The following is a 19,144-nucleotide window of genomic DNA, read 5'->3' as shown; positions in this document are numbered from 1 at the left end:
TCTAGATGTCTGTGCTATTTTCAATACTATCATAATCCTGTTAATATCTGTCCTCGTTTTCACATGAGTGATAATTGCACAGTTAAAGGTCTGAATGAGTCCTTGTTAAGTTTAATTCCAATTTTTCTTTAGATAAGGGACAAGTGCTTATTAAACTCCACCTGTGTGCAAGTCCAGAATCCTGGATATTGTAATTCTTTAATTACCTTTGCAGTATACATTTTGATTTGAGTCTCACAGATAAGTCTTATAAATTTATAAGCCTGGTATATTTGATGAGTTTTAGCCTTCTTAAAATAGTTTTTTGTAGTGGTTATCCTTTTATTTTTGGGGTCTGTTGACAAATATCAGAAATTACTCTTTTTAAGAATGGCTTACAACAGGCGTTATACCAAATCCAATGACCCCCATGAAGGTGCTAAGGTTCCAACTCTTTTTACAACAACAAAATACAGGGTTTCCAGGGTTATCTAAAGACCATTCGTCTCTTATCAAGTTTTGAATTAGAAGGCACAGAAATACCAGTTCCCACCCAATTTTTGATATAATCAGTGCTACGCGGCTTTTCATTTGCTGTGTAGTGTTTTGTTTTTATTGTTGTCTTTTGGTCATATTTCTTTACAGCCATGTTTGACTGTTTTTGGTTTTTTTACTTCATATTTAGGTGCCTTATCGCTAACATTCAAGTTAGGTCAACTGTTAGGAACATTTAGATACAAATCAATTTTCTGGTAAGTTTCTGTCAATAATTAAATGCTTTAATAAAAGGTTTATTTTCATTAAAATTTTTCTAAGTGTAAGTAATTTTTGAATCCAACACAAAAAGTGAGAGAGGGTTTGAAATTTTCACCATTAAATGTATTTTAAATTCAGTTTTGGATCTTAATTTGATGAAATATTCAGAACTTGTGACATTTAGGAGCAATAAAAAATGCTGTGTTAAGGGTGAATCGTTTTGTGCGAATATGTTCCTCCTTATATCAGAATTCTTTTCAGTTTGGTTCTACAGTTATCTTTTGAAAAAACTTCTTCCATACACTGTCTATTTAGTAATTTTGTTATTGACCTTACATGTAGTAACCTCAAATGCAATAGTATCCTTACTCTCTAGCCACTGTTAGGCTTAAAAAATAACAAAGAGAGAAGTGGTATTAAAAAACAGGTTTGAAAAAAATTATATTTCATAACAATATGCCTGGTAATATCAAGCCTAACAATTTGGACAACTCATAACACTATGAATTTTTAGACTAGACAAAAAACTACCTATCATTTTCAATGATTGTCTCAATTTATTGATTATCAGTGAAAAAATATTGTCAAGTGACCTTCAAAAATAATGCAAAATGTAATACTCTCTATTTGTTGTGGATGTCTTTTTATATTAATTAAGGATGTTTGTTTGTCATATTTGGATTTTTTGTTAGATTTTTTAAATCCTCTGGTTTTATCCATTTGAATGCCTTAAAAAAAATTGCCCATGAAACCTCATTTTTCTTTTTATAAATCTTTTACATGTATAATTGTAAGCCATTTGTAAAAGTCTTATAAAATCTTATTTATTTTTTAATAGTTTTTGAGAACTTTAACTGAGCAATGATAAAGCTATGAAAAGTCAAGAGAGAACATTTTCCCACCAAAATTCCAATGGCTAATATCTCGAAAACAAGCACATTGACCCTTATATTTTTTTTGGCTTTTTTGATTCCTCAATTAATTCCCTATCAATATATACTAGTATTATGGAAAGTTATTTATTTTGAAACTGAGCAGTAAACATCCTTAAGACAAAAGATTTTTGTGGAAATTGTAAATTCAGAATTTTTTCTGAAGTTTTGCATGTTTGTTGAGAAAATTGAAACGGGATAGCTTTGACAAAAAAAAAATTTGCATTTAAATTTTGCTAGCATTATTTGTAGGCAGAATGTTATGAAATCACAATCATTATTCTCGCATTCTTGTCCCTTTTTCAACAGCTGCATGCAAAAATATAAGAATTTACATATAGATTCTACCACTGCATCGAGTGTAATATGATATTTATCCACTCGAGACAGTTAAATTTTCAAATTTAAAACGCGAGGCTTGCCCGAGCGTTTTAAATATTTAAAATTCAACTGTCTAGAGTGGATAAATATTGTATTACACAAGATTTGGTGGTGGAATCTGTTTCTCTAATGATTTTCTAACATTATGCAGGCAAACTTATTCCTTCTTTTCGAATGATCTGCAAACAGTTGTGTTCTTTCTATGTGACGTCATCATGCATGGTCGCCTTTTTTCATGCCGTCACAATAGGAAATTCAGAGGAAAGCAAGAAAATTCGATGTCATAATTGGATTTTAACCAATGAAGTACATGTACTGAGATCAAACAAACCACACGTTGATTAAATTTTTTTTATACAATGGGTGCAGAAAGGGATAAATTGACGAAGAATTAGAGAAAATACATTTACTTGTTGACATATTCTGCATACAAGCCTATAAAATGGTTGCATAATGATGCACACTAAATGGTTTATCAATATTCAACTATCCATGATAATTAATACCAAACCTGAATTCAATAAGATAAACATGATGAATTCAGAGTAAATAATTTTATCTATTTCTAAAGTTTTGGCCAGTCCCGAGGTTCAGTGAATCTAATCACGTTTTTCAATAAGATAAAAATGATGAATTCAGGGTAAATTATTTTATCTATTTCTAAAGTTCTGGCCAGTCCTATGGTTCAGTGAATCTAATCATGTTTTTCAAATACTTAAAAGAGTCCACACTACAACTACTAAAACATAATTTAACTGGTAAAGAGAATTACTATGTATTTTTATTGCATGTCATATATACTGTAAATTTAGAACTTATAGGGTGCATTTATTGTTACAATTGTTATCTAACAGGCAAACATGGTTGTTTGCGTTCCAGTAAAATACAGCATACAAGTTTAAATTTTTACTGTTATTTGTATTGTCCTAATTTTTTACACAAACTTTTAGATTGATGATTGATGGTTGGTTGCTTAATGTCCAGTGGCAAATATTTCATGCATATTCAGGACGACACAAACTTTTAGAATTTACAGTTAAAGAATTATTATAAAAATTTGTGACATGTACTGTGAATTCATTATTATTCCTTGGATACCAATGTTTCGTGAATTTCGTGGCTACAGGTGCACAACAAATTTAAATCTTCAACTAATTTCAAATTTTTTATAGGATTGTATGTATGAGGACTTTTGTAAAACCATGAGTTTAAATATCCACGAAAATACATCTCGTCCTTGATACATGAAAATTGGTACCAATGAAAATAAATGAATCCACAGTAAGTTATAAAACTAATAGCTACTACATTCCTCCCAAGGTTATAAATGGTTACAAACATTTTTATGATTTATGTCCATTCGTCATATTTTTCTGTGGATTTTTCTGGGCGAGATATTTTTCTGCTTTTGATAATGCAGTAGGAATATCATCTTTTGTCTTTGAACTAAACTTAGTATCAGTTGAGAGAGTCTCACAATTATCAGTCTTTTCATGTATTAACTTGAGAAGATCATAATTTATCTCTTCAGACACCACAGAGTCTTGCTTGTAGTCAGGATGGTTGGTCACAAAGTTCCTGATACATTTTGCTATTGTTGGTTCAGCTCCTAAAATAAATGAAAAATATCTTTTAGCTCAGAAGAAGTTGTAATATCAACATTTACATCTCAACTGAATCTACAGAAAATTTGCCAGAGATGGCAGATATTGATACCAATTGATTTAAAGCTAAAAGTGTCTATTGTAGAAGATCATATGTTAACTTTTAGCTGTAACACTATTTTGATCATTGGGTTGCTTCATTTTTCACATATATCCCCAATTTGTATTTTAAAACCTTAAAAAACATTAAAAAGCTACCAGGCCTTGGAGTTTATTATACTGTAAGGTTGATTGAAAGTTGTGCTTAAATAGCACTAGTTGTAAAGTTCACGGTCAACAATATGACTAAAATTCTTATATTTGATTTATAACACACTAAAACCTATGTCCAAATTACAAACAAGGCAATTAACAATGCATGGGCTTGTGTATATTTTTGACTAGACACCATCTAATTATCAATCCAGATGAAGACAGCCAAAGGTCATATAAACCTATATAATAATTGAACCTAGATGACTGTTAATAGCAAAATATCATATATATTCTGCATTTATAAATGTTTGTATTCTACAATAGATATAACTGGTACCTATATCTATGTTTTACTCACCTGAGGCCCTTTTGGATATCAGTTTGAGGTAGTTTTGTATTGTACAGCTAGTACCTATTTCTTTGTTTTACTCACCTGAGGCCCTCTTGGATATCAGTTTGAGGTAGTTTTGTATTGTACAGCTAGTATCTATATCAATGTCAACACTGTTAAGGTACTGTTTAACCAGAGGTATCAAACCTGGAAAGTCATCCTGTAGAAATAATATACTTCTTAAATATTTTGTTTATCATCACTGACTAAATTGTAAAGAAGTGTCATGTTTTACATTGTCATTTCAGGGCCTTTTATAGCTGATTATGCGGAATAGGCTTTGCTCATTGTTGAAGGCCGTCATTGACCATAATTGTTAATTTCTGTGTCATTTGGTCTCTTGCGAAGAGTTGTATCGTTGGCAATCATACCACATCTTCTATTTTATATCACAAGTTAATTTTACAATTAAAAAGGCAAATAAAGTATTATTTTGCAGCTTTTGTTAACTGAAAATCTGATCTTTAAAAAAAAGCTTTATCTGTGTAAGAAATATACACGTTCTCATCCAATAAAAATCAATTTGGTAAAAAAGACCTCTACCTAAAATTATGACAATATTCTTAGAAAAACAAGAAAGGTTTCATAATAGCTTCATCTTTAAATGAGAGAATCCTTACACTGCCATTAAATATCTCGTTCATTGTCATCTGTGTATATTCATCTTGAATGTTAGAACATTTAATCCTTTCACATTTCCCTGAGGCCATACACTTGGCTACGTCTGCTGGAGAACAATCTGGAAACAAAAATATCAAATTTGTAACACAAAGTATAACCATAACACAAATATCGATACAGCTTTACACATGTTACATGAGTTGCATCAAATAGAAATCAACCTTATGTAATTGACTTATTTGGATTCAAGCATTACTGATGCGTCTTTTGTAGACGAAACGTGCATCTGGCGTTAATACAAAATTTAATCCCGGTACCTATGATGAGTTTATTATCAATATATGAAAGACATCTTTCAACCATAAATAACATTTCAGGTTGAAAAAATCTCTATGAAAAGTCTGTAACTGTTTGAAAATTGAGCTGTTATAAGGAAACATACAAAAAAAAACAATTCATGTTTTATTTCATATTTGAATTTTATCGATCAGTCTAAAAAAAAAACACATTTTGATTGTTAAATGAGTTACATGCTAATAATTAAGTGTTGAAATTATTTTTCAAATCATTCCTTGCATGCATTTTTCATTATAACCAGTTTAAAAACTTTCACATTACCAGTAAAAACATCCTTCCTAAAATAAAACATGTCTTTGTTTACAGCATCTCTCTTGTGAGCAGTTCTCATGTTCTCATCCACCTGGAAATAAAAATAAATATATCACTTGCAGACCAAAAAAATAAAAAAAATATCTGCAAACAATGTAGACTGGTGTTCCTTTTTATTCCCATTTTCAACAATCTTTCCAATTTGTCATTTTTCAGGCGCATTTTGTAATTAATGCTGTAAATCCAGAAAATTTTGTATGAACTTATTATTGCACTTACATAAAACCTCTGACAATAATGCAATGTATAATTTTATAGATATAGTTCTAGTTTAAGCGATTCAAAATAAAATTGAGAATTGAAATGGGAAAAATGCTTGAATATGCTTGAACTCATGTAACATTCTAATGATTTATATGGACGAGAAGTATAGCACAAGACGAGATTTGGGTCATTAGATTTTTACTGTTAATAAGAACCCTTAAAATGTTACATGACTACACATACGGTTAAAGGGAAACAAATGAATTCTAAACTGACCGTTGATAAATTACAGTGATAATAGCAATTATTGTTTATCAGATAATTGAATTTAATGAGGCTACTGGCGTATGTTGTTTTTGGATTTGTACACATGTTTGTATTGTAAATCAAAAGTGTCCGTTTACACTGTCTTACATTTTGGGAACGCCTCTTGTTAAGAATGATTACTATCACGTGAATTTTGTTCTTAAGAGTGTTAAGCACGTTATAACTTTCTCACATAGCATCTGTTTAGCTTTATACAAACATTTTGTTATAACAAAAAATAATTTCGACTTAGTCTATATTCTTAGTTTTTGTGTAGTTATTTTCGGAGTATCATCGCAAACAAACATTTTGTTGACTTAAGAGTTTTTATAACGAAGAAACATTAGCCGTATATAAGTGTGACGTTCTTTGTCTTAATTACGAACTATCCTAGCTGTTTGTTTGCTGCCAGTTTCCAGATTTAGTGCCATCCTAGTTTTTCATTTGCTGACCAGTTTTCTAATATACCATGCCAAGAGGAAATTCAAAGAAAGGGACTCCAGCTAGAGGGCAGGGGGTCAAACGACGATGAATGGCCGACCCTAAGGAGAAGGAACAACCTATAGCTAGTGTAGTTAATCCAAGATCATCTGGTGAGTCGGTTATAGATTTTAGTAGTGACCCAGGGCCCTCCCAAACGTCAACTGGGACAGAATCTAACATATTTAACGAAAACATTCAGTTTTCACAAAGCCTTCCCTGTCTTGAGGAAAGTTTGTTTGACCAAATCGGGTGTTATGTACCCATGAAACTAAAAGATAAAATTTGGAAACATGAATTTATCGACCTAAATTTGTTGATTAAATCTCCTAGAGAACTGGCAAATTTTCCTGACCATGAAGGTGATTTAGTTGTAAAAGGGGGTCACATGCGGATTGAATCTTTACCATGTCGCGCTATACCAAATATACACACATGGACAAGCGCTTTCATGATTTATATGAGTATTTTGCTAGAGAAACAGAGTTCTTTGGCTCAAGAATTGCTAAAGTACATGAGAGATATTCGTTTTGCAGCAAATAAATCACACGGTTGGGGAACATACGATGAGCAATTCAGACTCCGCAAAGCACAAAGACCTCAGTCATCTTGGGCTGTCATAAACCAAGACTTATGGTCATTTTATATAACAACAGCTATGAGAGATCAAGGTCAAAGTAATAAAAGTAAAGTAGGTTTCAGTTCTCAAAGTGAGCCTCTTCATTCCTTTCGTCAGTCATCAGGCCAACAAAATGTTCAGCAACCTAGAACATGCAATGCATACAACACAAAAGGGAAGCGGTGTAATTTTAACCCCTGCAGATTCAAACATGGATGCTCAGCATGCGGAGGTCAACACCCAGCTTATTTTTGTAAGAGACATTAAAATGGCAAAACAGAGAGACACATTTTCACTTGGTTTTTCCCCAGTTAAGGTTGAAAATTTAGAAATATATTTACATGATTACCCCCTTTTAGAACATGCCTCGTATTTATTGTCCGGTTTCAAATTTGGTTTTTCTTTACATTACTCAGGGCCTCGTTTACCTACAGATTCCAAAAATTTAAAAAGTGCTATTGAGAGACCAGACATACTTCTTCAAAAAATTAAGAAAGAAATAGATGCAGGGCGTGTTGCTGGTCCCTTTAAGTTTAGGCCTATTCCTACTTTACGAATCTCGCCATTGGGATTAGTTCCAAAGGGAAAGGACGGTCAGTTTAGAGTTATTCACCACTTATCTTATCCCGAAAATTCCTCCGTCAACGATTTTATTGATCCAAAGAAATGTTCAGTTGTCTACTCAAATATTGATGACGCTGTCGATGTTATAAAATTATACGGAAATAAGACATTAGCCAGCAAGTCCGATGTCCGCTCAGCATTTAGATTACTCCCTATCTCGCCGATTGATTTTGATCTTCTTGGTTTCAAAATTAATCAAGAATTTTATTTTGATAAATCCCTCCCTTTTGGAGCCTCAATTAGCTGTGCTTTATTTAACAAGTTTGCGTCATTTCTACACTGGGCGGTTTCTGTAAGACAATCTGAGGGCGCCATTGTACACTATCTTGACGACTTTCTATTTTTGGGAAGGGGCGGAACTTGTCAATGTGCTGACCTGCTTCATACTTTCAAGGTTATTTGCAATGATCTGGGAATTCCTTTAGCGGATGAGAAAACAATCTCTCCCACGACTCGGCTTACATTCTTGGGTGTAGAAATTGACACTTCCGACATGACTCTCCGCTTACCTTCAGATAAGCTTGATGAATTGCTTCAAAAAATTTCCTTTGTTTTAAAAAGCAAGAAGGTCACGCTAAGAGAAATGCAATCCCTTTTGGGTTCATTAAACTTTGCATGTCGTGTTGTCGTGCCGGGGAGAGCTTTTTGCAGAAGATTGATTGATTCAACGATTGGTTTGAATAAACCACATTACAGAATAAGAATAACTTCGAACATAAAAGCTGATCTTTTGATGTGGAAATCATTTTTGAAAAATTTTAACGGTCTTACTATTATGCCAGATAGACTATGGACCTCTAACGAGGCGCTCAAATTTTACACAGACAGTGCCGGGGGGTCCACACTTGGTTTCGGCATATATTTTAAGGGTAGATGGGCTCACGGGTTATGGCCGAGAACGTGGCATAAGCGCGGTTTATTGTCTAACATTACATTTTTAGAACTATTTCCAGTCATGGTAGCGATCATTCTGTGGGGGTCTGAACTTAGAAATAAAAAGGTGTTGTTTCATATTGACAACGAAGGAGCAGTGCACATTATTAATAAGAAATCATCAAAATCATCAGATGTCATGGTTTTAGTTAGACGTTTAGTTCTAGAAACATTACATCATAACATATTAATTAAAGCAGATCACGTCCCAGGTAAGGTCAATACTATAGCTGATGCTATTTCTCGTTGCCAGTGGTCCCGTTTCCAGAACCTAGCACCAAATGCATCTCTGACACCAACTCCAATTCCGAACCAAGTATGGATTCTATAACAGAGGAATCAGCTAGACTTTTTTCTGATTCGTTAGCCGGAAATACATGGAAAAGCTATTCAAGAGCGAGATCTGTTCTTTATTCATTCCAACTTCTATATACACTGGATAAAGTATGGCCAGTTCCTGTTGAACAGTTAGTACAATTCATCGCTTATTTATCATTGAAGCATTTTTCTCCAGCTACAGTTCGATTATATATAAGTGGCATTTCTTTCTCTCACAAGGAACGTAATTTAGAGGATACTACTAAGAATTTTGTGGTATCAAAAATGCTTGAAGGTTTACACCGAAATCACCCACAGAGAGACAATAGGGCCCCGGTAACATTACCATTATTATGACAGATTACAGACGCTCTCCCTAGTATTTGTTCATCTACTTATGAATCTTTATTATTTAAATCTTCATTTATTTTGGCATTTTTCGCTATGTTACGTGTAAGTGAATTTACGACAAAAAATAAATCTGATTCTAGTACCGAGGCACTGCAATTGTCGGATGTGGTCGTGTCAGATTGTCAATTAAAAATTAACATTAAGAAAAGTAAAACGGATCAGAGAGGTTATTCAACGTTCATTGTGATAAATAAATACAGAGATAACGCGAACATTTGCCCTGTGTTAACCTTGAAGAAATATTTAGCTGCACGTCCTGCGGTTTCAGGCTGTTATCATTTATTCATGCATTTTGACGGATCACCGCTTACCCGTTATCAACTGTCAGCCATGCTAAGAAAGTCAGTTAATTTTTGTAACATTCCAAACCCTAACCTTTTGAAATCTCATTCATTTAGAATTGGAGCCGCCACAGAGGCGAGCAAACGTGGTATTAATGACGAAACTATTAAAAAATGGGGAAGGTGGTCGTCAGGTGCATTTGAGCGTTACATCAGGATTCCGTGGTGAAAATAATTTCAAAATTTTTCAATTTCTTTATATGTACATATAGAACAGAAGTATACAACATTATAACAAACTCCTTAAATAGTTTTCGGTTTGTAGGTCATGAGCTGCAGTCAACTATTTGGATAATGGGATCTTCTATTCCCCATTGGGCTGGCATAACAGCTGCTAGCCGATCTGGTGGGAAAAACCTTAATTTGGATAGGCTTGGAGTACAAGTTAAATGGATAACTAAATCAGGAATGAAATGGAAAGATCTGGATTCATCTTTTGAAAGTGAAATCAAAAAGTGGCCAGCCCCTAATTATATTTTTATACATCTAGGTGCAAATGATTTAGTTTCTATGAAATCAAAAGAGCTAATAGAGAACATCAAATGTTCAATTTTGAGAATAAAGGTTTTTGCACCTGACATTAGAATAATTTGGTCAGACATTTTACCAAGGCCCTATTGGCATGGAACATTAAGGCCAAAGTTAGTGGAAATAGCTAGAAAAAGAGTCAATTGTGCCTTAAGATCATTTATAAAGACCGAAGGCCAATATATTTCGAGGTATCCAGCTATCAAAGCCTCTGAGCACAATTTATTTAGACATGACGGCTGCCACCTGTCACAAGTCGGTATTGGCATTTTCCTAAATAAAATTCAGGCTGCCATTGAAACTTTCGTACTCGGTGTTGCTAAGGTTTTCCCACCAGATAAATGAGCGCAGAGAATGTTTGGCGGTGAATGGGGATTTATAAGACCCCCATTCATTTGGCGGTTCAGGGAGACAATAAACGGACTTGGAACTGTCCCCCTCTGGCACATATCTCTACCCTACCGGCTCTTTAGTGGAGGGTATCAAATAATTTCCTAGGGTTCACTCTTGTCATCAAGAGGAATCCCCTCCACTTCTGGTATCAGAAGGGAGGTGTCATCTCCGCAGTACACGTAATTCAGGTTGTTTGCATTTAAAAAATCGGAGAGACTGTTGTTTTCAGAGGTCTGTGTAAACAGAGGGGGGTTCTCCGTCCAGTCCACTCTTGCACGTAGGAGGGATGTTTTGACACTTATGTTATCATAGGGTCACCGATATGCTCTTTTCAATCCTTTGGCTATCGGTTTGTTTGTCTCCCTGGAACTGGTTAAACATTTTATCTGCGGCCTATCAAATATCCACACATACATATTTTGTACATATACTTGTTGTATTATTAGTAATAAATATTCTATATTCTTTCTACAATTTGTATTGTCTGTTTTTAAGCGCCAGTAGTCCGTTTATTAATAGCAATTATTGTTTATCAGATAATTGAATTTAATGAGGCTACTGGCGTATGTTGTTTTTGGATTTGTACACGTGTTTGTATTGTAATTTAAAAGTGTCCGTTTACACTGTCTTACATTTTGGGAACGCCTCTTGTTAAGAATGATTACTATCACGTGAATTTTGTTCTTAAGAGTGTAAAGCACGTTATAACTTTCTCACATAGCATCTGTTTAGCTTTATACAAACATTTTGTTATAACAAAAAATCCCACCCACGCCTCCAAATAAATCTATTTTTAAATATTTTAATTACTACTTATCTATTATATCTTTTTGTAGTGAATGCATTTATTTGAACGATATTGCTGTGCCAGTTTGTTGTATTTTTCAGCTTCACGCTGTGTGACAGATGTTGATGTCTCGATGGACTTTGTTTACTGAGAAGATATGGAGAAAAGTGTAGATTAATTGATAAAAAGACATTTTTATTCCTTTGAATGCTGATAAGACATAAGCAGTGTATGATTGACTTTTAATTTGTCTGCGTTGATTAGACACTATCAGTTTATAATTGACTTATTACTTTAGCGTAGTAGAAATTTACACTTAATTTTTGTTTATGAATCTAACTTTAAATTCAAAGATTATATTTTGGTTATACAAAATCTTGGATGTCGCAGATCCTTTAGGGGGCGGTTCAGGGAGACAATAAACGGACTTGGAACTGTCCCCCTCTGGCACATATCTCTACCCTACCGGCTCTTTAGTGGAGGGTATCAAATAATTTCCTAGGGTTCACTCTTGTCATCAAGAGGAATCCCCTCCACTTCTGGTATCAGAAGGGAGGTGTCATCTCCGCAGTACACGTAATTCAGGTTGTTTGCATTTAAAAAATCGGAGAGACTGTTGTTTTCAGAGGTCTGTGTAAACAGAGGGGGGTTCTCCGTCCAGTCCACTCTTGCACGTAGGAGGGATGTTTTGACACTTATGTTATCATAGGGTCACCGATATGCTCTTTTCAATCCTTTGGCTATCGGTTTGTTTGTCTCCCTGGAACTGGTTAAACATTTTATCTGCGGCCTATCAAATATCCACACATACATATTTTGTACATATACTTGTTGTATTATTAGTAATAAATATTCTATATTCTTTCTACAATTTGTATTGTCTGTTTTTAAGCGCCAGTAGTCCGTTTATTAATGAGATATTTGACTCTTGCAATTGACAGTCAAACATGTTATTCACAGAAATTCAAAAGAGGCTTTTCTCATCAAGCCAGGAATTTTGTAGAAATTCAGTATAGACTGGTCACTGCAAAATTGAGATATTTATGAGAATAACAGTCCACTGTTAATATTAAGTGAAAAAAGTCCCTAAAAAAAGGGAACTTGTTTCCATTAAAACATTGTTTACAAAACTCATTATACTTTGGAATCATTTTTATTTGTGGGATACCAATTTTTGTGGGTTTCATGGGTACAGGTGTACCATGAATTTAATTGTTAAACAAATTTCAAATTTTCTACAAGCATGTATGAACACTTTGACATATCAACTATATCAAATATCCATGAAAATGATTTTTTTCCTCAATCCAGGAAAATTGGTACCCACAAAAATAAATGAATTTACAATAGTAGATCTTAATTAATCAAACTTTGTGGTATTGTTAATAATGTGTATGAAATTTGAAAAATTTATTTTCAAAGCAAAAAAAAAAGAAACACAAGAGGCTGTCACAACGACAGCAAACCGGATTTATTAATATTTATTTGTGTCCTGGCAATATCACAAGAACCATTACTGATGAATGGTGAAAGTGAAAATCGTCAATATCAAATTTGACCTCCATTTTGTCATCAGTATCAACATATTAAAATTTGAAAAGCTTAGATTGAATGGTTCATGAGTAAATGCAACAACGTGAATGGAAACGCCATTTTACAATCTTTCAAGAACCATAACTCCTGAACGGTAAAAGTCAAAATCGTCATTATTGAACTTGACCTCTATTTTGCCATCAGTAACAACACAAAAAAAATTTCAAAAGCTTTGGTTGAATGGTTCATGAGAAAATGCACAGACACGACTGGAAACACCATTTTTCAATCTTTCAAGAACCATAACTCCTGAACAGTAAAAGTCAAAATCGTCATTATTGAACTTGACCTCTATTTTGTCATCAGTAACAACATATTAAAATTTGGGAAGCTTTGGTAGAACAGTTCATGCGTAAAAGCACGGACACGACTGGAAACTCCATTTTTCAATCTTTCAAGAACCATAACTCCTGAACGGTAAAAGTCAAAATCGTCATTATTGAACTTGACCTCCATTTTGTCATCAGTAACAACATATTAAAATTTGGAGGCTTTGGTAGAACAGTTCATGCGTAAATGCACGGACACGGCTTGAAACTCCATTTTTCAATCTTTCAAGAACCATAACTCCTGAACGGTAAAAGTCAAAATCGCCATTATTGAACTTGACCTTCATTTAGTTGTCAGTAACAACATATTAAAATTTTAAAAGCTTTGGTTGAACAGTTCATGAGTTAATGCACGGACAACATTTGATTGCCGCCCGCCCACCAGCCCGACCGGCCGCCCGACGTACATCTCCAAATCAATAACCGACATTTTTGTCACAAAAATCCGGTTAAAAATCATGAATATTGTAAGCTATCATGAACATTGTAAGCTAGCTTGTTGAAATGGAACATTTAAATTGAGAATGGAAATGGGGAGTATGTCAAAGAGACAACAACCCAACCAAAGATTGTTAATGTCAAATGTTCATATCAGAATCTATTTTTTTTGTGTATCTTAATTTTCTTTTTCTTTCAAGCTTGTGTTAATTAATTGTGATGATATTAACAACAAGAGGCTCTCAAGAGCCTGAATCGCTCACCTTAATTTTTTTGGTTAAATCTCTCATCAATGATTATTTTGGCTTTTCAATTTATTTAAATGTTCTTGAATCGTCCTATTTTCTTCAAAAGCAAAAAAAAAATCATTTTCTCCTATGTTCTATTTTAGCCATAGGAGCTATGTTTCTTGACATACAAGGAAATAAAATATAAAATTTATACTAGATACTCTGAATCTCATTTAGCCTAAGTTTGGCTGAAATTGATACGGCAGTTTCAAAGGAGAAGATTTTTTAAAGTAAGTCAACATGATGAACAAATTGGGAAAAAAGTCTTTAAAGGGCAATAACTCCTTAAGGGGTCAATTGACAATTTTGGTCAAATTGACTTATTTGTAGATCTTACTTTGCTTAACATTTTTGCTATAAACAGTTTATCTGTATCTATAATAATATTCAAGATAATAACCAACCAGATGCTCCGCAGGGCGTAGCTTTATACGACCGCAGAGGTTGAACCCTGAACGGTTAGGGCAAGTATGGACACAACATTCAAGCTGGATTCAGCTCTAAATTTGGATTGTGATTAAATAGTTGACACAGCATAGGTTTCTGACACAGAATGAATGTGTTCTAATGAACTTAAAATTTTTGTTTCTCTTAGAGCAATTCACTATGCTGTTGAATATTAATCCTCTCAAAAAAATGTTTGAAGAAATTTTCTTTTTTATTTATGAAATTTCAAATGAGAAAAATTGAACCCAATTTTTTTAATCACATCCCCCTTTCCCTTATTCCAAAACTAATCTCAATTAAAATTTCTAATGGAGTTTGCAACAATAACTACTCTTTTAAATACATCATAAAATATTAAGATGTAAAAAAACTGCTTGTTATCACTGAATGGTAAAGATTATTTTAATTTATCAGTTGGTAGTAAAAAGTGAATATACATTGTATATTGTATATAACAAAGATTTAAGTTGATTCTGGACAAAGAAAGATAACTCTAATTAAAAAAAAATTTGATATTTCACAATATTGTGCAATTAGATATTTCTTGCCATTGCGCAATACTGTGCAATTGAAAAGACTTGCTATTGCACAATACTTAATATAATAATTTTAGATCCTGATTTGGACCAACTTGAAAACTGGGCCCATAATAAAAAATCTAAGTACATTTTTGGATTCAGCATATCAAAGAACTTCAAGATTTCAATTTTTGTTAAAATCAGACTAAGTTTAATTTTGGACCCTTTGGACTTTAGTGTAGACCAATTTGAAAACAGGACCAATCAAAGCCTTAAAGGCTGTAAAAGCAATTGCTGTCATGTTAATGTTTGGGGACTTTTATTTTTCATCCACATATATACAAGAATTAAACCTGACATGAGTGTTGTCTAGTTAGAAGTAAGAAGGTTTTAACTTTATATAAATAAAAGACTTTAGCAGAAAGTCATTTTTAATATATTTTATATTTCACAAGGAGACACCACGTTTACCAGGCTAAGGTTGGGGTCAAATATACATGTGCTGAAACATATAACTCAAAAAGAAATCATCATGGATTATCCCCTGATAGTGTTTGTAACTGGGCAATAATTTCCTTTATTGATTTAATTTTAACAATTTTCATTATTAATTTATATTTAACCATTAACACAAATGATTAAGTTAAAACATTTCAACTTTCCAGACGCAAATGTTAAAAAACGGGAAAGAAATAAAATATCTTACAAGACATAAACATGTAAAGAATAAATGTATATTTCAGCTTAATAAAAATATTTTCATAATGTTACTTTGTCATCATTTTTAAAACTAAGTTCCAAACATAATTGCTCAGTTGATATGTGTCCTTCTGATGCGGTACGAGCACTGGCACTTGTTTCTATCCATAGGAAGATAGTCGACCTTCCTATGGATAGAAACAAGTGCATGTGGGTACGAGATAACTACAATTCTCATGCAATCCCGAAAAGGGGGGTCATCACAGACAAACATGACATTAAATCGTTATCACTAAACTAGTATATATATTGTATAGGGCCAGCTGAAGGACGCCTCCGGGTGCGGGAATTTTTCGCTGCATTGAAGACCTGTTGGTGACATTAATTCTGCTGTTGTATGTTTTTCTATGGTCGGGTTGTTGTCTCTTTGACACATTCCCCATTTCGCAATTTTATTATACGAACAAGAACAAACAGCTCTACGTTGCTTTGATATTTATCAATTTTCAGGAAACATTGCGAAAAATGATCTTCAATATTTCGAAAACATGTGAAATAAAATTGCTAACACGGTGGACCGTCGAGTGTCAACAAACGTAGTAGACTTGTTCACTGAAAAGACGAGGATAATGGTTTCATCTGACATTTGTTATGCAAACCCAGTTTTGATCATGATATTTAAAAAGACGTACTTTTTTCAATCTATGTATTAATAAACTAGAAAATTCCAAATTGTAAATATCTCTTCATCTGGACCGACTTGGCATCTACTACGTTTGGACGGGTCCATTTCATTAGTAAGGTGATCGATAAATATTACGGAGTTTTGACAGAAAAGGAAAACGAACTTATTGTTATGTGTTTTCAACAAGGGTTTCGTTCCGCTAAATTATTTGCGCAAATAAAGTTTGTCTATTTTTAGATTACAGGTAATAATTTGACACTACGCATTAACCTGTGTAGTGATTTTGATTTTACGATAAATGTATGAATGAACGATAATTTTATGAATGAATAAGAGCACCTGACCTCTTAAAGAAACACAAATTAAACATATAAAACCGTATTTATTAGGAGATAATTCAGTTAAATTTTCAATACTAAATCAACAACTGAAATGAATCCATATTTTGTTGAAACATCGTACGAACGGCGGAAAACGGAATCGCATTTATAACTAGAGGCTCTCAAGAGCCTGTGTCACTCACCTGTTACTGTAGTTACTGATGTCGGCCATCTTGGTTGATAGGCGGGTCATTAGACACTTTTTTAAAATAGATACCCTAGTAATGATTGTGGCCAAGTTTGGTTAAATTTGGTCCATAGTTTTAGAAAAGAAGATTTTTGTACAAGTTACAAAAATGAAAAAAAGTTGTTCAATATTGACTGTAAACGACAATAACTCCTTAAGGAGTTCTCTGACAATTTTGGTCATGTTGACTTATTTGTAGATCTTACTTTGCTGAACATTATTGCTGTTTACAGTTTATTTCTATCTATATTAGTATTCAAGATAATAACCAAAAACTGCAACATTTCCTTAAAATTACCAATTTAGGGGCAGCAACCCAACAAAGGGTTGTCCAATTCGTCTGAAAATTTCAGGGCAGATAGATCTTGACCTGATCAACAATTTTACCCAATGTCAGATTTGCTCTAAATGCTTTGGTTTTAAAGATATAAGCTAAAATATACATTTTACCCCTGCGTTCTATTTTTAGCCATGGCGGCCATCTTAGTTTGATGGCCAGGTCATCAGACACATTTTTTAAACTAGATACCCCAAGGATGATTGTGGCCAAGTTTGGTTAAATTTGGCCCAGTAGTTTCAGAGGAGAAGATTTTTGTAAAAGTTTACGTACGACGGACGCAAGATGACGGACGCCAAGTGATGAGAAAAGCTCACTTGACCTTTCAGGTCAGGTGAGCTAAAAAAGGGGAGGGAACCCCAGTAAATTTATTATGAACATATATTTGTTTATGTTTTGGGTGAAGTCATTACTTGATAACAGAGGCGGATTTAGGGGGGGGCAGGGGACCCGGCCCCCCCTTTTAGGGAAAAAAATTGGTTGCTTAAATAGGGAATCACTGAAGCGTGACTGGAGCGGGCCCCCTCTTATGTCAGTCAGTGGGCCCCCACTTATGAAAAATTCTGGATTCGCCACTGGATAACACTCATAGTAAGTTTGAAAATGAACTAGAGGGTCCAAGGACCCTGTGTCGCTCACCTGATATTTTTATTTACAATTGTTGCATGATAAATGCAACTGTTGTACTGTCGTTTAGTTTCAGAGATATAATACTAAAAAGTGCATTTGAAACCTATGTTTAATTTCAGCCATGTGGGCAGGCAGGGTCATCATACACAGTGGTCCCTGGATATCCTAGTGGTGATTTAAACCAAGTTTGTTTAAATTCAACAGTTGTTTCAGGGGAGAATTTTTGTAAAATTTATCTAACAAGAAATGCAAAGTAATGAGAAAGTTGTGAAGTAGTTTTGTTGTTGTGCAACCCCCCCCCCCCACACTTTGCCAAAAAAAACAAAAAGGTAATAAAAAATTATCATATAAGGGCAATCTATCCTATTAATGATTTCTGCAAAATTCAGTTGATTGTGCAAGGGTTGTATAGCCAGCTGAGGTCGTTAAAAACTCTCTTTCTTTTGTTGCTGCAGATAGATCTTGACCTGATAAGCAATTCTACCACGTCAGATTTGCTCTAAATGCTTTGGTTTTTGAGTGATAAGCCAAAAACTGCATTTTACCCCTATGTTCTATTTTTAGCCATGGCGGCCATCTTGATTGGTTGGCCGGGTCACCGGACACAATTTTTAAACTAGATACCCCAATGATGATTGTGGCCAAGTTTGGTTTAATTTGGTCCAGTAGTTTCAGAGGAGAAGATTTTTGTAAAAGATAACTAAGATTTACGAAAAATGGTTAAAAATTGACTATAAAGGGCAATAACTCCTAAAGGGGTCAACAGACCATTTTGGTCATGTTGACTTATTTGTAGATCTTACTTAGCTGAACATTTTTGCTGTTTACAGTTTATCTCTATCTATAATAATATTCAAGATAATAATCAAAAACAGCAAAATTTCCTTAAAATTACCAATTCAGGGGCAGCAACCTATCAACGAGTTGTCCGATTCATCTCAAAATTTCAGGGCAGATAGATCTTGACCTGATAAACAATTTTACTACATGTCAGATTTGCTCTAAATGCTTCGGTTTTTGAGTGATAAGCCAAAAACTGCATTTTACCCCTATGTTCTATTTTTAGCCATGGCGGCCAT

The 19,144-nt window shown here is 33.8% G+C and overlaps 1 protein-coding gene across 1 annotated transcript in view; it reads right to left on the bottom strand.

Annotated features, from left to right (window-relative positions):
* Nucleotides 1-3,061: 3,061 nt before the first annotated feature.
* LOC143053991 (glutamate--cysteine ligase catalytic subunit-like) overlaps nt 3,062-19,144 on the bottom strand; it is a 37,130-nt gene continuing 21,047 nt past the window's right edge. Inside the window, exons 13-16 of the mRNA XM_076226827.1 lie at nt 5,538-5,619; nt 4,919-5,037; nt 4,341-4,458; nt 3,062-3,657 (exon numbers count right to left, since the gene is read on the bottom strand). Coding sequence (XP_076082942.1) covers nt 3,392-3,657; nt 4,341-4,458; nt 4,919-5,037; nt 5,538-5,619 — 585 coding nt within the window. The 3' untranslated portion in view covers nt 3,062-3,391. The remainder of the gene's footprint in view (nt 3,658-4,340; nt 4,459-4,918; nt 5,038-5,537; nt 5,620-19,144) is intronic.

Source organism: Mytilus galloprovincialis, chromosome 12, assembly GCF_965363235.1.
Source record: "Mytilus galloprovincialis chromosome 12, xbMytGall1.hap1.1, whole genome shotgun sequence".
NCBI lineage: Eukaryota > Metazoa > Mollusca > Bivalvia > Mytilida > Mytilidae > Mytilus > Mytilus galloprovincialis.
The sequence above is the reverse complement of the archived record's forward strand: the minus strand, read 5'-3'. Positions and strand labels throughout refer to the sequence as shown.